Genomic DNA, 23,142 nt, shown 5'->3' on the forward strand with positions numbered 1-23,142 from the left:
TCCCCGGCCCAGAGGAGAGGAGCATCCCCGGCAGCAGCAGCGTCCTGGGGAGCCTGGCAGTATCCTCAGGCATTCAGGGCCGCCGTGCCAGGCTCAGGGACACCAGACGGCACATGGCTGCAGGTTGCTCAACAATTTTCTCCCTTCTGTGGTATTTCAGGGTTTTTTGAGGGAAGCAGCACTGGGCCGCGCACATCCTCTCCCTGGCAGAGCCTGAACCAGGGGCACTGATGGAAGCTCCCTGGGTGCTGCCGCCTGCCCTCAGCAGAGCCACGGCTGCCGCCCACGCACCAGCCTCCCTGCAGAAAGGGTTAAATAACCAAAGAATGTTTTCAACTATGGCCAGTTTTTCTATGGTAAAAATATAAAATAAAGGAGGGTGAAGAGTTAGAGAAATGCACCAAGGCTGGCAGCTCGTAGCAAACAAGCAGCTTTCCATTTTGCCATATTCATTTTCTAGCCTGGGCATACAGAAAAGGCAGATTATTTTTTTTTTTCCCAGGTGCTTTGCATAACCTGATCGAGAAGTGTATTCCAAGCAAAGCTCAGCCCAAGCTACATTCTTCCAACTTGGCTGTGCTTGTTGACTAGTAGATTTCAGGCAATTATATATATTACTCCACTATCCATACACGTCAAATATCACCCAAGCATTACTTGTAACAGCTTAAAACTCTAAATTAACTTATATGAAGAAATATGTTGCTAAGGTCTTGGATGCTGAATAATACATACTTCCATTCCGCCCTTTTCTGGGATGTGCTGTGGCAGATGGATGACTAATTATTGTGCAATAACTTCTGATTCTTTGAGATGAGCTGGCAGAGGGTCAGAATAAAGACGAGTTACAGCAGATTGCATTGGTTGCAAACCTTTCTCCCAGTGCATACCCCTCCAGCAAACGGCCCGCTCGCCCTGGAGCCCCCGGCTTTCACTAGAGCTGTACCCTTCTCCGGCCAGCGTGGGGACCTGCACTCTCCTGTGAGCAAACTAAATGAGAGCTGAGTGTCTCTGCAGAATCAAAGAACCGTTCAGGTTGGAAAAGACCACTAAGACCATCTAGTCCAACAGTTAACCCAGCACTGCCAAGCCCACCGCTAAACCGTGTCCCCAAGCACCCATCGGTGATTATCTTATATAAGCCAATACTGAATGATAAGCACTATTAAAATTTCACCTTCCCAGACAGTATTTTTTTAAAAAGGAATTCTAATTCTTCTCTTGAGACTCTGTCTTTCAGCTGCAACAACATTTCTAATTACTAAAGTGAGTGGCACAGGATAAGAATCCCATCAGCTACATCCAGCAAAACTGGCACAAAACCTCACTCCCTGCATTGGAATGAAAACTCTTCACACATTGACCAGTGCTCCCAAACTGATGAGAGGCATCTGCTGGAATTAGTCACTGAGGAGAATTATCACATCACCCAGAACAATGTCATTTGCTGAAATGCAGCAGATTACTAAGAAATGAACTTCAGCCCAATTAATTTTATCATTGCCTTTTCACACTGCCAGGCTCCTCTTTGGGGAAAGCGATTCAGCAAAACCCGTTGTGTCAGCACTTACTCCACCACTTAGTTACTAACCTACATTGCTAGTTAAAAAAAAAAAAAAAAAAAATTATTTCAGGACTTTTGGAACCTGGTTTTTACCTGAACAAGGTGACTTCTCCCAGCGGGAGGTCTTGCGACAGCAGGCTTTGAGACCGTTCTGTTTGCCCAGGGGTGCAGGCAGAGCACTGTGCTGCCCAGCAAAAACCAGGGACTGTGGCAACTCTTTAGCTTTCTAATTTTCCCCTCCACTCCCTTGGGACTAACCAGGAAAATATTGTTCTTTTCACTTCCAGAGCCCTCTGCAAAGGCTTCTTAACTTTGTGGATTTTTTTGCACCCAAGGCAGGAGCACGATGTACCTCCAAGCAGCATAACGTCAGTTTAGTAAATTAAATGCAAGGCGCCGGCAAGTCTTCAGGTGACCTCCAAGCACTGCCAAGCACTTCCAAGCCAAGGATTTGCTGTCCTTCCCAGGGCCAGTGCTGGCCAGGCAAGTAGTCCCTGATCTCCCAGCACATCCCAAATGGCATCAAACCACCACTTTCATACTGGAATGGCGCCCATTCAATTAACAAAAGGATTTGCAAGAGGATCGTTACTTATTGCCAAATGCATAACCACTTATTAGGTCCTTGGGGGGAAAGGAATAATTACTTTTGCAATCTACAGGGTGTCTTTTTCTGCAGTGAATGTGCATTTCATTACCCCAGCTGGGGGAAGCTGCTTACCCCGCCTGAGGCTGCACGGCCTGAGCAGCTCCCCCCAGCAGCCTTGTCATGCCTATCTGGACACACTAAGGACACCCGTGTTCTTCACAAACACCCCAGGACAAAACAGCAACCGTGCTGCTGAAATGATGGAAATGCTGTGTTGCTGCCTAGAGTCTTTCCGGCATGGGGATGAAGCCAAGCAACTCTGAAAATGCACACTGAAAACACCGGGGAGGGGGGGGGGGGGGAAGGCTTATCAGGCAGTAGCACGTCTCCAGCAGGCAGTTTAGCCATCACAAAAGCTACCTTTCAAGGCAGCAGCACCGGGGGGAGCCCGGCTGCCGGCTGTCCCACCTGTGCGTCCGCAGGGCCACTGCCTGACCGGGAGATGGAGAAATGGAAAGGTGGTCACCTCACTATGGGGAAAAACACAAGACAATAAAAATAAATTCCAGTTGTTCATTTTGGCTTGCTTAAACTGTAATAAAAGCAACTTCTGATTCAAAGGCTGCTGCAGAGGATCACGCTGAGCTGAGCTCCGTCGCTTGCCGCACGTGCTGGGGTGATGCTGGCACGCCCCAAGCACACGGCACCCGTTCCTCCTTGCACCAGCATGACAGGCTGCCTAGAGGAGATCCACTGAGCAAAGGGGCATCCTGAAACACTGCAGTTACACCTAGTATTTTGAAGCAGACAGCACTAGGAAATATATCTAGAAGTGCCAAGGGCAGAACCCCCAGGAGCTCCCCCAGCCCAGCACTGCTGCAGGCACATGCTCCAGCTCTGCCCTGCGTTAGGTGCGTTATTCCCACGTTATTTACTGCAGTCGGTCCATAGACACCCTGGGAGCTGGCACCCCCTCCTTCAGCGCTGGCATCAGCCATAACCTAAATGTCCATCCACTTCCCTGACCTATTTCCTGGTGCTGGAGTTGTTCTGAGGAAGGGGGAGAAGCTGCTGTGCAGTCCGACGAGGAGGGGCACCTGCACCTGACAGGTCTCTCTTAAAATTAACCTTGATTGGAATCATGTTGCAGCTTTGCCTTCTTTCAGATACCTCCCCTTGGATTCTGCCAAGTTCTTCCTAATACCCCCAGGTCTTAGAAGGGCACTTTTTATCCTAAATGTTTTGCCTTTGGAATCTACTGGACTGAACAAAGCATCGCATCCAGAAAAGTTTCCTCTTCACATTACCCCACGCTTGCAAGCCCTGCAAATGCTGGATGCAACAAAAACTCACTATTAATAATCATTAGCGTACAAACTAGGATTAATAACCAAGAGAGAAAATCAAGGGAATTCTCTAAGCACAGGCTGGGCCACAGACCTGGCTCTGCTGGGGCTGAGAAGGGGCATTTTCTGCCTGCACCGGGAGATCTGCAGCGGGAGGGGTGGGTGTGGGGCAGCAGGGGTAGCTGCAGGGAAGAAGAAAGATGCTGGAAGAGCAGCTGCCATCAGGCTTAGTTATTTACTTCAATTAAGCAAAGCGTTGCTATTGCATCAATATCGGATTTGTGTTGAAGATTGAAGCCCATTTTCAGTCCACCTGAACCACAGCCAAAGCAAAGCCAGCGCTGCCGGAGCACCCACCGTGGCTGGCGACACAGACCTGCCGTCAGCCCGGACCCAAGCTAACCTCCTCACAGCCTGCCCCAGAGCCTGCTTTTATGATTGCTTCCTAAAGGATGGAGCTTTGAAACAAACTAGCAACCTGGCAGCTGCTAGAGGAGGTTTAGCTGGCATTTTCCTGAACTCAACCCTGCCTCGAGCCACCGTTCAGCAGTTTGTGCCAGCGCAACGCACGGTGACGTCCCAGCCTCAGCAGATCCCAAAGTCAGCCCAAAGACACCCAGATAAAACCTGCTTTAACCAAGACAGCGTGGACTGAGCTTCATCCCAGGCCACGCACATACTGCAGACTTCAAACCTGCATATAAATATGCCCATAAATATCCTGAACTTTCAAGTCAGCCCCCGGGAGAGATGCTGCATACGCTCAGCACCACTGGTGCCGCTGCGGGGAGCCGAGAGCAGGCTCAGCAGGCAGCACCTGCCCATGGCGCTGGTGATGTATTCAGCATCTGGCAGTGCAGGCTTCCAGGCTGGACTTTGACAGGAGCAGAAGGTGTGTGAGAAGCAGTAGCAAGGGTGCAAATTCCTGCTCTGCACCGTCCAGAGCTGCTGCTGTGCACACAGCTAAGGGTTAGCTGGGACTTGCTGCTGCGCTGGGGAACTGTGAGGACAAACTTTGCGCCAAGCGCCTGCGCAATGGGGAGCTTCCTACAGAAAGGCGTGAGTAATCCTGGGAGTACCAGCAGGCTCAGCCTGAGCTTTGTGGAGGACTTTACTCTTCCAAAGGGAGCGTGTGTGCATGTGTGTGCGCATGCGTGTGCGTACATGTGCGGGCAGGCACGCACACACGTGTGGCTGGCGGTGGCAGCGGGGCAGCAGGACCCGGAGCCAGCACCGCCCGCGGCTGAAGGGCTCCTGCTGAAACCCGGCCAGGGAGATGGGGCTTGTGCTGCGCACAGGCAGCAGGTACCGCTCTGCTGGAGGAGGGGAATGGGATTATTTTACACCAAGGAGGAAACACCATGCCACAAATGCTGTACACACATGCGGGCACTCTGTTCACACCCCAACCCACACACATCCCCTGTTTCCATCCCATCCGCCCCCAGCAATGCACAGCATGGGCAAGAATCCTACAAAAATAACACAAAAAGCAAGAAGCAAGTGGAAATGGAAGTCATTTGGAAAAAGGATAGACACGGGAATATCCTTCATCACCACTGCACTAAATAGCAGGCTGTATAGTTTGAACAGACTAAAAAACATCCCCACTTATGAAAAGTTATGCTGGCTATTAAAAAAAGGGCACAGCTGGATGCAGCTTGATAGATCAATCTGCCCAGGAAATAGGGAAAACATTAATGCTGTAAGCTATATCCCAATAAATATAATGCAACTTTGCTCTGAACTGAGAGGATTAGGGCAGGATTACAGGATTATAGAACCACATCAAGTGCTCTCATATATTCTGCCATCTAAAGATTAGGTATTTTAAAGCTTTGATGCAACAAGACTGACCAAGGGAGCCTGGAAAAGCAACTATGGCAAAGTGATCGTTCCCAAATTCCCCTCTTCTGGGGCAGCCCTGGCAGGGTATAACCACGACCCCAGAAGAAGGGGTAAGGGCTGAAGATCTGCCTGCTCACCCGCTGCACGCTGACTCCTCTCCTGTTGCACAGTTCAGCACAGACGTACTGACACAGAGCAACGCTTCCCCACGGCCCAGCCACACAGCCCGTAGAACTCTCAGGAGCGGGTACTGAGGAAAATTATAATGGAATTGAAAAAAAATGCAGTAAATGCCTTCCCCAGTATATCATCTTGGCTCTCCACCATTTAAAAATTTGCTGTTCTAGAGGTTAAATCCCCCCTTTGTATTTAATAGCCTTTGATAGCCTTGCCTGATACCTAGTAACATTTCAAACATGCTCATGCTTCCAGCATCAAAAAAATCCCATGTCAGTGAGTTCCCCAGTTTCATTACAAGACACAGAAAAGCATTTCCTGTGGTTCAGACCTGTTGTCCAGAAATTTCATTTGCATTCCCCCTGGTTCCTGTGTTACAGGAGACAGCGAGTTACTTGCTACAGGCTGTTCCTGATTTTAAACACATCTGCTGTAATCGCTGTCAATCATCTATTTCCTAAGCTAAAAAGCCTGTTTAATCACCTGGTGCAAGGACAATCCCACCACTCAGAGCCCTCTGCTTTCCATAGCCCGGCTTACCGTGCCCATTCAAAATGGGGTGGCCAGCACCAGGTGCAGGATTTGAAACGTCAGCTCCCAGAAATCTATAAAACCACCAGTATTTCACTGTTACGCATGTTATGTTTTCTAAAACAGCATTTGCCTTTTCATCTACGTAACTCAGGGATGGCGGCACATTTCAGTAATAGCTCTTCTGCAGAAGTATTTTCTCCTTTTGCCAGCGCTGGTCAGTGCCATCAGCCATCACCACAAAACCCTGGTACTCACCAAAAGCCTTTTGCTGTCTCAGGGTTTGATCCTCTTACGCAAGTGTCTTAAACGGCAAGGTTACCAAACTGGAGAGCCTTTCTAGTAAATTCAGCATGTTTGATCTCTAGTAATACTTAGAAAGTAACGATGCGGCTGAAAAACTACGTCCATTCTGGCACTGCAGGCGACATATTTCACTCCCTTATTGCTTTTCCTGACACAGACTTGTACCAAAGCAAGACACACACCAAATTAGACACACAAATCACAGCCCTTCTGCCACCAGTTTCTCCCTAGAGCTCTCTGCTATTTCCTCTTGCTGTATTTAGCTACAGTAAGTGTTTTCATTTTTCAGAATTAAAAGAGATCGGCTATCTGGTCGTGGTAGTATTTTTATCACCAGCGCCTCCTCCTGCTGTGCACCAGCATGAGCTGCCTCCTCTTCCTCCTCCTCATGCATCAAACGAGACTGCAAGTGATTCAGGGTAAAGGAAAAAAAATAAAATCGAGTGAGGGTGAGTTTTACCACCCGTTTTCCTCTGACGATTCACAGGTGCCCTCTCCTCCCTGCAGTCACCGTGCCCAACTCACGGTGCCAGCCGAGCGCTAGCTCTGCGATGGTCCCATCGCAAACGGAAAAGAGAAAGGAAATGTCCTGCAAAGGGCTACCTGCTGCCCAGTCTTCATACAAGCTCCTCAGCATGACAGTCCTAAATTTCAATGTTTTAATTAGTTTAACCAGCAAAAGCAACATAAACCGGGCAGAGCAGCCCAGCACTTTCTCAGGGTGCAGGAGCTGCTGCAGGACAGCCAGGGGGCTCGCTGCAAACCAAGCGAGTTTGCCAGGGGCTTGTGTGCTGCAGGAAGAATTCGCCTTCCCTGAACAAAACCTCAACCAAATATAAAATACAAATAGAAAACTCCCCCAGCTCCGAAGGCTGCTGCGTGGGTTAATCCAGCAGCGCCCTGGGAGTCCATGACCTCCGTAAATACTTTCCACCTGTAACAGTGGCCAGCAGCATGTTTTGCAGAAGTTGCCTAGGTGCTTTTGCAGACACATACATACAACATTTCACCTCCGGGCCCTCAAACTGCAGCTGCCCAAGTGCAGAGATGCTATTTCAACCACGCATCAGCAGAATAGCGAGAAGATTCAGAGTCACAGCTTCCCAGTGGCGAGGACAGACCTAGCCCGCGCAGCCTGGCCTTTAGGAGCCCAGACCCCAGCAGTGTGTACGGAAGGAAGCGTGCAACAAACACCCCGTTGGATAATACAACACCAAACTGACTGTGCAAATGGCATGTTGTCTGTGAGCAGTACTATCGTCGCCAGAAACAAACTAAACTCGTGCACTGCTGCACCTCCCGTTATTCAATGATAGGCTGAACTAAGCTGTATTCGCTAAAGCAATGGAAGGAAAAAGAACTAATCGTCCTATAAACCAGCTTATGTGTATTTAGTAAGTGTTTCCTGTTAACAGTTCGTTACTTTCCGCACATAAATAAGTAACTCTTAAAAAAGGAGGCGGGTGGGGGTGTTTATTGTGCTGTCTTTAGACTAGTCCTATGGATACCTGAAGGAATGTCTGGAAGGTAAAACAAGTCACGCTGGGAAAGATGATGTTCAAGCTCACAGTAAAACTGGAAAAGCCCCTGCACCTCTAAAGCTAGAAAGGGAGAAAACCTACAGAAAGTGGCAAGTGATGACCGCTGGGAAATCGCCCCTGCCCTGCAGCACAGCCCCTGCACAGCCCCCTCTCCTGCCGACAGCTTCTCTCTCCTGAATACGTGTGAAACACAATACTACATAGCTGTTTCTGTCAGCTATGAGAAACGCATGTACTTAAAATTAAGCATAAGCTCAAATCCATCAGCTTCTATAGACATCAAGCACATGCGTTATTTCACCGTGGCTGAAGGCTCCGATGAATGAAGACACTCCATTTTACAAGCCGAGGGCCAACCACTGGGGAAAGCCTCAGAGCCAGCACCAGCGACTCTGGACAAGACAGTCCCAGAATCTCTCATTAATCACGTTTTTCTGTGATTTAAAACTCGGCCTCCAGTGGGTCGGGGTATCCATCCCTGCAGAAGTTTTCTCCCCAGCCTCCCTGCGGGTTTCCCCTCCAGGCTGGGCATGTTTCCACGGTTCCAGAGGAGAACACGGCTGCAGGTTCTGACTGATGTGGGTTTGACTCTGCAGCAGCTGGGTTCAGAGCCAGGGAGGTGTCCGTGCACCAGGGTTGCCGGCAGGACAGGCTCCTGCAGAGGAAACTTCAGGCACCGGGTCACGACTGCCCTCCGGGAACACTGCGCCACTCTGGCATGCCTTGTGCTTCCCAGCTAGGGCACAGCAAGCGTTAAACTACGTCCAGAGCGGGCCAACACCACAGAAAGTGCAGAATTAGGAGAGAAATAAAATAAACGGGAATTTTTACACATGTGCTAACACCAACCATTTCAAACACAACTGACACGTGGGGTTAGGATCATCAGAAGGGGAGAAAGTAATTGCTCATTAGAAGGGAGGCCAACTTGCAGGTCTGAAACCCGCAGTTAATCACAGCATCTCACTGGGAGAGGGCATCGCTCCTGCTGACCCGGAGTGATGCCAGGGATTACTCCCACCATAGCTCCGCTCCGAGCATGGCATCCCTGGGATGCCGTTCCATTGCCTTTGGACATTTTCCCTCTCCACCACTCACACACTGTGGCTCAGCTCTCTTCTTATGTACATCTGCTTTCAAGGCTGCGTAACCCCAGCTTGCTCTGGGGATTCCCCACCGGTGCCGGCAGAGCAGAGGTACGAAGCCCTTTGCCATTTCTTCTGATGCTGGCTTCAAAGCACTTCTTGGACACGGTCCTCCCTGGACAGAGCCTCCAAACAACAACAATTTTCCCTGGCCAGCAGCTAAAGCTATGACACAACTGTGCTCTTTCCATAAGGATAGTAAATGTCGTGTTTTATGTCAATTTTAAGCTCAGACTGGCCACGGCAAAAGCACTGCTCCCTCAGGAAAGCAAACGTTTAGAAGAAAATTTTCTTTTATTAGAAGCACAGAGAATACATCTAGTTTCCATATAGGACGTCATCCATTTACAGTGAGTCTCTTTGAAACAAACCAAAATGACAAGTGATGGACTAAGCACACCAGTGTCCTCCGCACCCATCAGCCCCAGCCTGCACCCTCTTTCGCCAGGCCGTCCCAGCTCCCTGCATGGATGAGGCCCCCTCCCTTGCATGCTCTAACACACAAGCCATGTAATTTCACTGCCAGACCCCAGTCCTCAGGCTTTCAGTCTGTTTGCTCGGGTTTTATGGCAGAGCAGGGACAGACACTACATCAAAGCACCAGCTACAGTCAGAACATCTGTTCTTTGTGTTTTCTGGTTTGCTGTTCAGCAGTTACCCCTCTAATGCACATAAATAAATGTGGTTTTTATTAAGACATATGAAAGAGTAAATACTTTTCCCCAACTTTAAAAAAGGCTGTTCAGTAGATGGACACGACCAATATTAGAAGAAAAAGAACGAAGTTTTAAGAGAACAGGCCACGTGCATTTAGCTTTGCTCAAAGCTACGCTAATTCTTATGGTGCTTTGAAAACTCTGAGGAGGAAAGGTGCAGAAGCAGACAGTGTCTTTGGATTTTGCAAGCCTGCCTGAAGGCTCCATGGGTTGCTCCGTCAAGTTGCTCACGGTTTCAGGGGTTCGTGGCCGAGCAGCCAGCCAGGGGCATGCAGCCGTACCTGTACTTCATTCCCGTCTCGGCGCAGACGGTCTCTTGCAGCGACAGCCCGTGCAGGTGCAGGAACTTCTCCAGCTGCTTCAGCTCGGCACCACGGCTGGGCTTCGCCGGCCAGCCCGCGGCCGGGGGGCAGGCCCTGGGTACCACGCTTTGCCTTTTACCTCTCAGGAGCCCCTCGCTCGGCTTCTGCAGGCTCGGCTTGTGGGGCGGGATATCCGCGCAGGCCGGCTTGTACAGATGCATGGTCCGCCCGCGGCGCTGCCGAGAGAGACCCTCGGTGCCCGGCACCTTCCCCCTGCGGTCTGCCACGGGGGGAGCCCAGGGCCACGGCACCCCCTCCGGCACGGCACGGCCTGAGCTGGGCTGTGCCACCCAAGAGGAGCACGGCACCACGGCGCAGCGTTTTTCTCCCAGCCATTCCCGATGTTATTGCAACTGGCTCATTTCAATTGAAGCCCGGGATGGATTCTGGCCAAAGTCAGCAATCTCGTTCATCTGCTGAAACCTATAATGGTCAAGGACTCCGAGGGACGGGGACTGCCAGTGGGAATGCAGTGCTGACCCTCTTTCCCAGGTCTTATATTTAGATAATAAGAAATATTTGTTTGGGATGTGATCCAAGACCAATAGATATAAACCAAATATTCTCACAGAGTTTATTTCAGGTCCTGGGCTGGACAGATGAATGCTGCAAACATCTCTTATGCAAGTCATTAAAACGTTTTGTTCTCTCGTAGTTCACCGTGAGCTCTCACAGCTCAGGTTACCTGGTCTGTGAACTTCCTCGGTATCTGCAGCCTCCTGGGCCTTTGACAATTAATAACACAACAAAGGTTACGGAGCATCAAACACCAAGAAATAAAAAATAACCTAAAACCAAACAGACAAGGGAAATACTTGAGAAAGGAATGAAGTATGGGCATCAGAGCCGGGGCAGGGCAGGAGCACCAGCTTTCGGGAGACTCTGCGCTCCCGCAGGAGCCTGTGCATGGGTGGGGAGAGGTTGCAGGAGGGTACCTAGTGACAATATATCAAGCTGTAGCCCTACATGCAGTACTCACACAGCAGGCAAAGCCCCTGAGATGCCACCAGCCGTGACAAAACCTCCCACCGGACAGAACTGGCATGGCCCTCGGCGTGGGGCAGCAGGCGAGGACAGAGGCACGTGTCTGAGCACTATGCCTAAAAATAAATGTACTGAACCAACAAACAGTCATTTCACCACTGCTAAGCAGCAAACAAAAAGGTTCTAGTTCTCAGGGTCTTCATCCCTGAGGGGCGATGGGAGAAACTGCACAGGTTTCACCGCTTCACCAAAGCCAGTGCATGAGGGCATCCAGCACCCTCTGGTCGAGACAACATCCAGGAGGGCCACAGCAACCCTTCCTGGCCCACAGCGAACAACTCACAACCACGTCCAATACACACCACGGAGGCAGATTTCTGAGGCTCTTCTATTTTAAAAGTTCTTTTTCTGACTGTCATTTCAATCCCAAATACATCGGAAAAATAAGTTAAATAATCAGGTGATGGATGTATCATGAACTCAGCTAATCTTTAAATCTTTCAAAGCAGATAAAGACTGATCCCAAATGCAGAACGTATTTTAAAAGATTATAATTCAATGTCACGGAGAGGAGTTCAGCACAGACATTTGGACTACCCGGTTATTCTTTCTCTGCAACTGTTGTACCAGGGCCCCGAGGGCACTAATGGACCTCAGTGTCCCTGATGCCCCAGGCTGGGGTGGCGGAGGGTCCCCCCACGGTATCCTGACATGCTGCTGCCCAAAGATGGGGGATCCTGTCCTCGTGGCGCTGCGCCAGCTGCCCCACCAGTGGTGGGGTGCAGGTGTCCTTCCAGGCTCTGCTCTTCACAGCACAAGTACGCTCGGGTGGGGAAAGGTGCCCTGTGGCTCGGCCGTGCCGGCCTCGTAGGAGCTGCACTTTTTCCTCCCATCACCGTAACACGGAAGGCTGTAGCTGTGATCTCTGCTGCAGCTGCCTTTTGATTTACCTCCCGTCAGATCCAGCTCTCTCCTCATTTATAATGCAAGGTGAATCAATGCCAAAGAAATATTTCCACAAGCTTCTTCTGAATTTTTTAGACATAAGTTTCCCTGGTTCGGAGTTTTAGGGGCTTGTATGGATCAGCATCATTAGAAACTTAGTTCTTCCAAAAGTTACTCCCCAGCACTTTGCTTTTATAGTGCCATTTAAGACGACAGGTCCTGACCACGGGCTGTGGTGGCTGGTGAGCACTGTGCCCCAGAAACTGCTCGGTCTTGGTCTACATACCCACTTGTATTCCCTTCATTGCACCGGTTAGGCATTTCTGTGGTTAACAACCACTTGCCCCATCTCTCAGTTTTACCTCGTTTTCCTTTCAGTTATCCTGTTCCCAACATTTATTCCAAGGGCTTTTTTATTAATTTCTAATCCTAGCCTGTCTGCAAGGTCTCGGTTTGTACCAGGCACTGCCGGCAGCCCCGTTCTGTCCAGGATTAGGGAAGCTCTCAGCCGACTTCTCAGCTGAAATCCCCACTGCTACTGATGTGCTTGTGTGGGGCTGGGCGAAACCCTGAAACCCCCCTTTGGCAGCAGCCCTGGCCCTCGAGGCAAACGAAACCCACGTCCCCCAGACCTGCCCTGAGCAGCGAGATGCCGCAGTCCCATGGCTCGGGGGCAGCAGTGCCAGGCAGCTCCAATTTAGGTCCCTATTTCATTAAGGGTCTTACTCAGCACAGGAGATTAGAGCGTCGCACGTCTAATTTCCACTTATACCAAGATCCCCTTATATTTTTTTAAAGAAGCAAGCTCAGATTCTGGAGGCTGTGACATTTAAGACCGATGGCAGGAGACATTCAGCAGCTGCAGGTTTCCCCTCCTGAGCCGCTCACCCCCAGCTGGCCCGTGCCCGGGGAGGGAAGGGCAAGACAGGGACCCGGGGCCAGCGGCACCCAGCCAGGACACACAGAGTCCTGCCATTCCCCGTCACACACACAGTCCCTGCACACCACCAGCAACTTTTCAACTAAACTCAAATGTTGGACAAAACGGCTCGTGAGAAATAAGGCTGAATAACCACGGGTAGCTTGTGCCAAAGAAGTTACAGAAACTAAGGAGGAAGTCTGCAGAATATTCAGCTCTGCAACACACATCTCTGTGGTGCAGGAAAAAAAGACCCCGAATAATCAGAAAAGTCAGACTCATCAAAGCAAAAATCTTTCTATTATTATTATCATTATGATTATCACCACCACCATCACCATTTCCCAGAGTGCAAATTGCTGCTGCCTGAAGAGCCAGCGGGGCACGTACCTGTGGGGCATCCCGGTGGTGTAGGCGATGGTGTACTCGTGGGACAGCTCGCAGACCCGCAGGTACCAGTTCATCTCCAGCTCCCGCAGCAGAGCCAGACGCCGGGCACGCTGCTGCGGCTGGCCAGCCCGGGCTCGGCCCTCCTTCCCGCTTTCCGAGGAGCTCTTCAGGGCTCTCTCCCTGCTCCCCAGGGAAAGCACCGACTGCTTCCTCAGCTTCAGGGTTTCCTCGGCATTTTTACCCCCCACGGTCCCTGTGCGTGCCGCCAGCATTTTGCGTTCCGCCTCGGCGTGAAGACAGCACACCCCAGCACTAAGTCCCTGCCCTCAAATCATTTAAACTGATTTTCAGCACGCGCTTTCCTCCCTCTATAGCCTCATGCCGGCCACAAAGCTGTAATTAGATATGTGTCTGCGGAGCTTAACCAGAAAGAAGAGCTGCAACCTTCTCATGGAAACATCTGCAGCAGCTTCCCGTTTGCCAGCAGGCTCCGCTTTGCAACGAGTAAGGAGGACAGTTCTTTAAAAACAACGTGTAAACACGTGCAAAGCAGCACACCTAGACTGGACTCATACAAAACAGGGTGTTTAGATGGATGGTAGCAGATAAAAAGGTCTGACTCACTAAAGCTGTAAACATCGGAGGGCTCCGTCCGGCGCAGGTGAAATCATGCATGTCACTTGGATGGCACACCCGCAGCCACGTGGACTCACCCGAGCAAATTGCAGCGCGGTGCCTGCCAGATTTGGCCTTGGAGCATCAGTGTCTTCACCAACCAGCTGCTTTAAGAGATGAGCTGGGCACGCCATCCCTCCTCCTCCTCCTCCTCCCATGCGTGGTGCTCCAGCTCCTCGGGTTGTCCCATCTGGCAGGAACTTCCATCCTCCAAGGGATTTGTAGAAATTGGGGGATCTAATCACCCTTGAGATGAGAACAAAGTTATGGCTTTTCCTGATCCATTTGTTTGCTGAGCAAATGGTGTTTTGGGAAAAGGTAGGAAAGGAGCGGATACTAGAACTGAATTAATTTCCCTCTCTGGTTTGAAATGTAAAAGCCGATATGGAGATTACAGCACTAATCACAGCAGCCACTTTAGCAGCAGAAGCACATCCTTGTTTAGAGAGAGAGGCAGGCAAAGGGATGTTTTGTCAGAACTACCATGCGAGGACAGCCTCTTCCACCTTCCCATGTTAAAAATCCCCCTTCAACCTCCCAAATCCAGGACACTTCAGTTTGTCTGAAGTCCCTTGGCGGTAATGTTGCTCTACAGGTACGGACTGCTGGCTGATTTTCAACGAGAGACATACAGTTGGATTGACGATCTTAACATCCCTTCTAACCAAAATGATTCTATGGAAGAGGAAAAAAAGCCCTCTAAAGACAAGCAGGATTTTAAAGCCATCGCATTCAAAAGAAGAGTAACTGCCCACTCGTCCCTGCGTGGAGGATGCGCGTGTCTCACAGGGAACGGCAGCTTGCAGGCATCTGCAGAGGGACCGGGGGCTGGAGGAAGAGCTTCATGGAATCAGGGAAAAGGGAGCCCTGGAGGTCTCCAGCCCAATCTCCCACTCGCGGCAGGTCTGCCACCAGCTCTCAATGAGTTTTCCCACCCAAGCCTTGCAGACCCCTAAGGCTAGAGCATCCCCCAGTCCCCCGGGCAGCCTCTTCCCACGCTGCACAACCCCCCGCTGAAAAACCTCTTCCCAACGTCCACTGCAAAGCCCCCAGGCTCCAGGCTGTGACCTGCCTTGTTCCCACCTACCCCTTCCCAGGTGAGTGTGCATCCACCACCCTCCTCCCTCCCCTCCAGGCTGCTGCTGGGTCACCTCTTGGCCAGCCAGGACCAGCCCAGCTCTCACCACCCCTCCTGGGCCTGCGTCCCCCCAGCCTCTGGCCACCCGGGCAGCCCCCGCCAGGACCCCCCCAGCCTTTGAGAGCCAGAGACCTCCTGGGGGAGCTCTGCTGGCCCTGCTCCCCGGGGAGCCCGGCGCGGGGATGGTCCTGCTCACCACAACGGTGCTCTGCCTGCTCACTGTGTCTCAGGACGTGCCACAGTTAAAAAAAAAAAAAAAATTAAAAAAAAAATCCCTTTTTAGGTTTTTTTCAGAAAGCAATTCCATTCCCTTTTGGAAGAAGTCCTATAAAATTCACCTTCCACAGGAACTGACGTTATCCAGCCTGTTTAGCAGAGATGGCACTAAAATGTTCACCAGAAGTTTTGCAAAACTCTAGAAAAATGACTCAAACTTTGAGCTGTCAAATACTACAGTTCTGTGCTTGTTCTAACGTCTTTTCCCATTTGCCATTAAACTTTTTAACACTTCCCAAAAAGGAAAAGGTTTCCAGCAACTCCAGAGGCCTTTAAATCAACCCAGAGCAGATGAAGTAATACATTCTTATTTTACAGATACCTAAGTTCAAGCCTTATAAGATTCCTCAAGTTCTTTCACTTGGAAGTTGGCTAACAAAAGCAAAATAAAGTCCTCAAACAGTTGTATAAAAGGCGCATGGTGCTCACTCAACCTTCCGTGTTTATTGTTTCCTTAACCACAGAAACACCCTGTTGTTCCCAAAGACCTTAAAAGGTATCAGTCACCTTAAAAGTAAACTAAATTAAAAGCAGATGCCAACAATTTGTTCCTCTCCAAAAGGAGCATTGTCGGTCACACAGCAGGCTATTGTGAGGGTGGATGCTCCCATGATGGCTCGTTTAGGTAGGTAACGCTATCGGATGTTGTCTCTTGGATGATTATATATTCTGGCAGGTAAGGCGACCCCGGCTCACCCTATGAAAAATGCAGAAAGATTGTTTTCCCGAAAGCAAAGCTGCCCAGCCGCCTTTAAATATTGATACCGCGGTTCCGCGGCTGTGTCGGTGTGCCCTGCTGCCTCACCAGCCCGCCGGGTGAGGTGACGGCATCGTGCCAGAGCAGCACGGCCGGCCAGGCTGGCTGTCCCTGGGGGGCATCTCCTGGGGGCCGAGTGCTCTGCCCCACCAGCACCTCCCCCAGCCCCCACAGCACAGAAGCCCCCTCCCCTGTGGCGCTGACAGACCAGCATCCTGCTCGGGAACGTCATCAGAGCAAGACCCGCCAGCCCCACGCTGCGTCCCAGGTGAGGGCTGGGGATTAGTCACGAACGGGTTTTCCATGAGCCCCCCTCTCTCCAGAGCAGGGAGAGCAGACAAGGCAGCACCGGGGGGCGCCTGGCCCCGCACCCCCACGACTGCAGGAGTGGGGTACAGTGCTCCGGCCAGGGCAGCCCCAAACCCAGCCCCGCTTAGGGCTGGGGCATCTCCCCCCCTTGCATTGCTTTTTCCAGGCAATCACTGGTAAAGTAATAAGCTGTTCTGATTCCAATTACATACTTCTGATGGCTTTATACACTGTGTAAATGTATAGCAACATGTTTAGGAGCTCTGTAACTGCAATTATTCCAAATTATAACTTATTATTGATACTCTTACTCCAGGCTTCGAAAATTTCTATACTTTTTCTTGGAACATTTTATAAAATTCTGGTTTTATTCCAGCTGCTGTCCCTAGAGTTTGACACACAGTATGGAAACCACCTCCACAGAAGCACCCCAAATTGTTGGGTCCCCCTGTGCCCACCCCTGGCATGGCAGGTCTGGGGGCTCGCTGGGTCCCCAGCCATGGCACAGCCTGTCCCGGCCAGTGGCCCTGGGGCTCGCTGGGTCCCCAGCCGCGGCACAGTCCCCGCCGAGCCCCCCCTGGCCTCAGCAGCTGCCCAGCCCACGCGGGTGGGTTAATCTCTGCGCTGCTGAGCGTAATGCCCTGCACTTATCTGTATTAAACATGCAATCCCGAGCTGTCTGGACCGACAGGAGGTTACAGCAATAACAAGCAGTGCAGAGGTACAGATCAACCATGAAAAAAGAACAATATTGTTCATGTTGCCAGTTTTAAAGCAGAACATTCCTGTAATACCCAGCCTTGCCGCCTCCAGGATCAGAGCAGAGTTCAATACATTTTCCCCTGGCTTAGACACCATTTTAGTCAAACCTCCTATTTTTCAGATGTAAATAGGAGAAGCATTTCTAAAAACCTCCAGTACATGTTTCCTGCTCAGAAAAGCATTAGCTTTCCACGCTGAATTAGTACAATTCACACAGTTGCAGTTTTTTTTTAAAAAAAGCTTTTTGAGCAGTTTTCTATCAGGATGTGCCATTTCAGTTAAATCCGTGTGCTGGCCAACAAGTGCCTCACAACATTACACAAGGAAAGCCTGTCCTGATTTTCTTCACAACAAATTTATTTTGCTGTACTCCAGACTAAAGGAATGCATGATGCAAATTCTGATCCAACAATTCTCCATCAATTTACTAAAATTCACTTTGAATTCATCCTCTTTTAAAACGATCTTAAAATCCACCCGAGTTTTTCAGATTCCACACTAGCCGTAAGCGTTCCCCCAATTTTTTTCAGCTGTGTATACACACAACTAAAAAATCTATTTGCATGTATAGACATAGCTCATCTCAGGCAGGACAAGTTAGCAGCAGTTAATAACCGGGAAGGTCCTACTTAGAAGTTCTTAAGCAGAAAAATGCAAGCCTCGCACAGGTACAGATTGAGTTGGAAAATATCTGTAAGTGATTTCTAAGTAAACATATATATTTCCTCCCATAGGAGCACAGTAATTTTCAAATGCAGGATTCAATTAGTGAAAGCCTAAACGACAGCCTTTAGGCTAATGGTGCTCCTGCTCTATACTGTCTTTTACTTAAGGTAATTGAAACCCCACCAGGGAAAGATTCATTAACATACTTAATTGGTTTTAAGTGGTTCACCCTGCTCTGACAGCATTTAAATGTAGTGATTGATGAAGGACGGACAATCCCTCTGGTCTAAGCAAGCCCAGCTCGTGCAATGAGCTATGCGGCTGTCGGGCACAGGCTGCCACCGATTCCCTACTGATGCGCTGGGAGAGCAGCTCCAGCCCCTGCAGCCCTGCAGATCTCAGCTCAGCCATCACACCTCAGACCAGCTGTGTTGCTTATTTTCGATCCATTTGCTGACCAGCACAGGAGGGAGAGCGGGACCACCCGCTCCAGCGACCGCTGTGCCCGCTCTCACCCGGAGACGGTGCCTCAGCAACTACAGCCACTTGCAATTTGCTGGTGTATGGCTACATTGCTCTTCCATCCAGATTTATTACATCTGATTGAAAGACCACCGCAATTAAAAGTGGCAGAGGGTAAAAAGCGCTGTATTTCTTCATCCAGTGGAAGTGGAGCAGTTGCATATTACAGTATATGCCATAAACGCCAAAGGCAGCCCCTTGGAAAGCTCCCAGCTGCCGCCTTGAAGGGCGTAAGGGAGCTGGGCAGCTCGGAGAGCACCGGATCACATTCAGCTTCGAGTGAGTCGAGCTGGCAAAACTGAAAAACTGAATTGGAAGTAAGGTCTCTTCAGTCTTGTCTCTTCTCAAATAATTTTTATCTATAATCTTGGAGCCAAATACCAGTCCTATCACACCCAAGCAAAAAGGATAATTCCTGCGTATGTTAATTAACATATTTTTCTCTGCTTGCTGAGTCTTCAGTGAGATCACTGGTGAGCGGCTTTTCTGTGTTTGCTCTGGATTGCATCGAGAGCAACTAGTGATCAAGCAATCCATGATCAGAAAGGGGAAGATTTTCCAAAGTCAAGGGGAATTCAGATGTTCAGACCTTTCTGGAGCAAGCAGCTGCCTGGGGCAGCTGGCACGGGAGGTCGTGCCTCGCTCTGTTCATGGACACGTGCACCAGGCTGTGCAGCCTGACAGTCCTCCGATCCTTTGGCATCTGCTTTCAAACAGTATGAAAAGGTGCAGAACCACCTACGTTGTTCTTTACTTTTCTGCATAAATTTCAGACAAAAAGGCTGATCTGCTTTAGTCAACAAGGTTTTGAGCAGTTAATTCCCTGCCGAGCAGCTTTAATGCTCCAAGGATGTATTTAAAATTCCTCCTGGACAGGCTTGTGTGCTCAGAGGGTTGTGTTTGGTTTCCAGAGGTGGAGAGCCCCAGCTGTGACTGTAAGCCAAATCCATGGGGCGGACCAGACACGAGACATGGAGCTGCCACTTTCTCCCCCAAACCCACAGCCGGGAGCCCTGTCCCCCTGCCGGCTCCTCCCGGGCCCCGGGCGGTGCTGCCCGAGCAGCGCAAGCAGCACATCCACTGGAGAACTCCATGATGCCGTTGTGTTACCATGGCGATCAGCACCACAGAACCGACTAAAAATAAACACTGGCTCCGCAAAACACAAAAGATCGTCCTGAATCCAAACCCTGACTCAGCTACCTGCAAACCTGGGCATGTGCGGAGCCGGGTCCCTGCTCGGCAGCCACCCCGCTGTGCACAGTGGGGGCATCTGCCCCCTTCCCCGGCGAGATTCACTGCCGGGCAGCGAGCTCCCTGTCACACGGGTCCAGCGTTTGCTTCCGTCCCCGTCCACCACCAAGCTCTGTCACAGAGACTGTCTGGAGCTCACAGGAGCTGATGAACATCTCTCCAGAGCCCTCACGGGCCTGCTGTCATCAAGGAAACTCCATTTTTTTCCCTCCAAAAACCCTAAAATCCCACTGATTCCTACTGCATTCCCAATACCCTAAGCAGCATCCCACCTCCAAGCCAAGAAACCTGGATGGCTGGGCCAGGCCCAGGCATGAAAAGATAAGCTGGGCACTTGAATGTGACTTGTCACATGTCACCTTGCCCACAAAAAATAACAAAATTAACCCGCGGAGCAAACTGCAATAGCAGCGCTGAAACACCAGAGTACACCTTAAAGCAGACCCACAAGACAGAGGCTGCACAGGAACATAAGTCCTGGGCAGCAAACCCGACGTGTGAGTGCTGCTGCGTGAACAGGAGCCGAGCAGCAGCTCGGGCAGGGCTGCAGGAGCGGGCAGCGCGGCAGAGAAGCGCGCTGGGCTTCCCCTTCCCCTGCGGCATCACGGCTTCCCACCGGGGAGGCAACAGCTCAGGGACTCCAGTGTCCGTGGCCGGGTCACGGTCCCCGCAAGCCCACGGTCGGATGGCAGCCTGCGTTAAACATTAAATTACGCACGGTAGCTTTGAATTATTTCTCCCTCATGAAGGCAAGCGTGCCCACCGACACGCTGGCAAACAGCCTTTTCCGCAGAGGGTGAGCCTGGGCCCCCGGGGCAGCAGGGACGGGGCTCAGCCCGGGGCAGCCGGTGGGACACGCACACCAGGGACGGTCCCAGCCCCATCCCGGGCACGGCCCCTCAGCTGTCCCCCACTACCAGACCCTGCAAGGGGCAGGAACTATTTCTCTTTAATTAACATTTCTCTTAATTAACACACGATTCAAACTCAGGCTGTCCATGGAGCTCACACTAACCCCACAATATCTTCCCATGGTTTTTTTCCACCCTAAAAAAACATTTAAAAAGGAAAAAACACCTGCAAGCAGCTTTATATTGGCCTTCGTATCCCAAACCACCCCGGGGAATTCCCCGACCAACAAGAAAAATACCCCAGCTCTAAGGGGCTCTTGAACACACATCTAAGTCAATCGCATTCACAGAAAAGGGAACCCGTGGGAGTAACGGGGCACACGGCGCAGCCAACGAGCCTGAAGTGGGGGCACCTGCAGAGCCCCCACAGCCGCAGCTCGCAGCGGTGAGGTGGGAGGCTTAGGGCATGTCCTGCCTCCCCACAGCTAAACCAGCTGCTGGAGACTGAATTATCTGTATCGTTCCCACTCCCTTGCGCTGAAAACCTACAACCCTCCTGAAGCCACCGGCAGCACAGCCCTGGTGAGGAGCTCCTGTTCCAGCCCTGGCACCCACCGCCGCGGGGGTTTGCTTCTCTAAAGACAGGCAGCGACCGGATTAGGGCAAGAGAAACATCCCACCCAGCTGCTGCACGGCCGGGCTCCCCCACGCAGCCCCGATGGCTGCGCCAGTGCCATGGCTCTCCAAAGGACAGGGCAGTGTGCCCCCACGTTTGCAGCCCACTCCCCCTGTGCCCACAGAGCTGGGGGGGACGGCCCTTGGGAGCCATGTGGCACGGAGGGGGTTGTAGCCAGGCTTTACCCTCTCACTAATGAAAGCATTTAATGAGCCTAGAAATATTTCCTAGCGGAATTCCCACTGGACGCCTGGTTCCTCCATGATGCTTACTGGAACAAAATCAACACCTCTGCATACGTTTACGCATCCCACTTTGGGGTGGGTTTGCTTTTCATCTGCCTGAGCTTTGTGAGTTTAGGATGTCATCTCTAAGGACTGCCTTTGCTATCTGCACGCCAGTGCAAACAAAACCATCACGGAATCAACAGTGCAAAAGCCAGCCAACTCACTTAAACGTTAAAACTATTCAATTTTACAACACAGTAGGTTACAGCACTGGTTCAGTTATCTGCAGCCATGTTCAGACAATTAAAGAAACAGAAATAATCTACTCCCCTTGATGAGATGCGAGTCGCCTCCTGGCACTGCACTTCCATGGAAGCGGTTATCCTTGGGACAGCAAAAGCACTTCATCACAAGCTCTTGTCTGTGATGAGATGCAAGAAATTCAATGGAAAATAAAGTTTTAGAAGGAAGAGTCACAAGGGATTCCTGATCTTTAGGCACAGAGACGGAAATGCTCTACCTGTGATGCTGTGCTTCACGATCCCACTTCACTCCTTTACGTATGGCTTTCTTCACATTTACATGTTAGCCAAGTGGGTTAATGGCCCGAATCTCATTACAGTCAGTTGCAAACAGCTATTACATTATTGCACAACAGTCTTTTTTGCAATCTGCTTCTAATTTGGTGAGGAAATAAGCCAGAAACAAGAGCAGCCCCACAGCAAGCTGGGAAGCACAGCAGCACAGCCGAGCTGGCAGCACGCTGCGCCTGAGCCAGCCTCAAAGTTATAAACCTTGCTCTGGAGCTGTGATCCCAGTAAAATGCAGTAGAAACGTTTTAGGATAGAAGCTTTTTGTCCTGTTGGAAAGATCATTACTGGACTAAGGTAAAGGAAGAGAAATGGAAGACTAAGGATCCTTTTAAATAAACCAGCACAGGGCAAGAACAGCAGCCTCAGAAATAGGTGCCCTGCTATTTAAACTTAACCAATACAACACTCACTAGAAATTTAAGTATTTTTAACTGTGGAAATGAAACCAGGGGAAACTCCAGCACGACACAGAGGGTACAGCGCTGCAGCGTGCAGGATTGCAGGGACAGCCTGTGCTGAAAAGGTAAACAAACTTCTTCCCCATCTACAACAAAAGAAATCCCATAATCCAAATTCTTTTTAGTTTTGTGAAGCTTCTGGAAAAACCATTGCAGAAAAATTACAATTTTGTGAAAAACATCCTAGCTTCATTTCTGCAACTGCTCTTTCCCAGCCTGCCTTCATGCTTTGAGGAGTTGCTCCCACTAACTTGTTTGATGCTGCAGCACAGACCCCAAGCATCTCCCCACTCCCCAGGTGAACACAGGGCTGCACCCAGAGCTGGCGGGACATGCTGGTGGCACTGCTGGCTCTGCTGCTGGCAACTGGGACAACAGACCCAAGGAGCATCCGGGCTCCCTACCAGCAAGCTCAACTGTGCAGCCGTCGCCTTGCCCAAAACCACTGCTGCTGCATTCCCCACTTCCCAAAGCGCTTTGGGGTGATGCTCAGTCAAGACTCGCATCCTTACCTTGGATCTTTCCCGCTGCTTCTCAGTGAAATCATGCTCTCCTGAAAGGCTGGAAGACTGCACAAAGAGTTTTGCCCCGGAGTCTCCATCACAACTGAGCTGT

General features: G+C 50.6%; 1 protein-coding gene across 2 annotated transcripts in view; it reads right to left on the reverse strand.

The window, feature by feature from the left end:
• Positions 1 to 14,403, reverse strand: part of KCNAB1 (potassium voltage-gated channel subfamily A member regulatory beta subunit 1) — a 72,483-nt gene extending 58,080 nt beyond the window's left edge. The window contains exon 1 of one of the 2 annotated variants that reach the window (XM_040613874.1): positions 13,364 to 14,403. In XM_040613874.1, the coding sequence (XP_040469808.1) occupies positions 13,364 to 13,635 (272 nt within the window). In that variant the 5' untranslated portion in view covers positions 13,636 to 14,403. The remainder of the gene's footprint in view (positions 1 to 13,363) is intronic. The other variant, XM_040613876.1, reaches the window with a different exon arrangement.
• Positions 14,404 to 23,142: the final 8,739 nt, after the last annotated feature.

This window comes from Falco naumanni, chromosome 13, assembly GCF_017639655.2.
Source record: "Falco naumanni isolate bFalNau1 chromosome 13, bFalNau1.pat, whole genome shotgun sequence".
In the NCBI taxonomy this organism is placed as follows: domain Eukaryota; kingdom Metazoa; phylum Chordata; class Aves; order Falconiformes; family Falconidae; genus Falco; species Falco naumanni.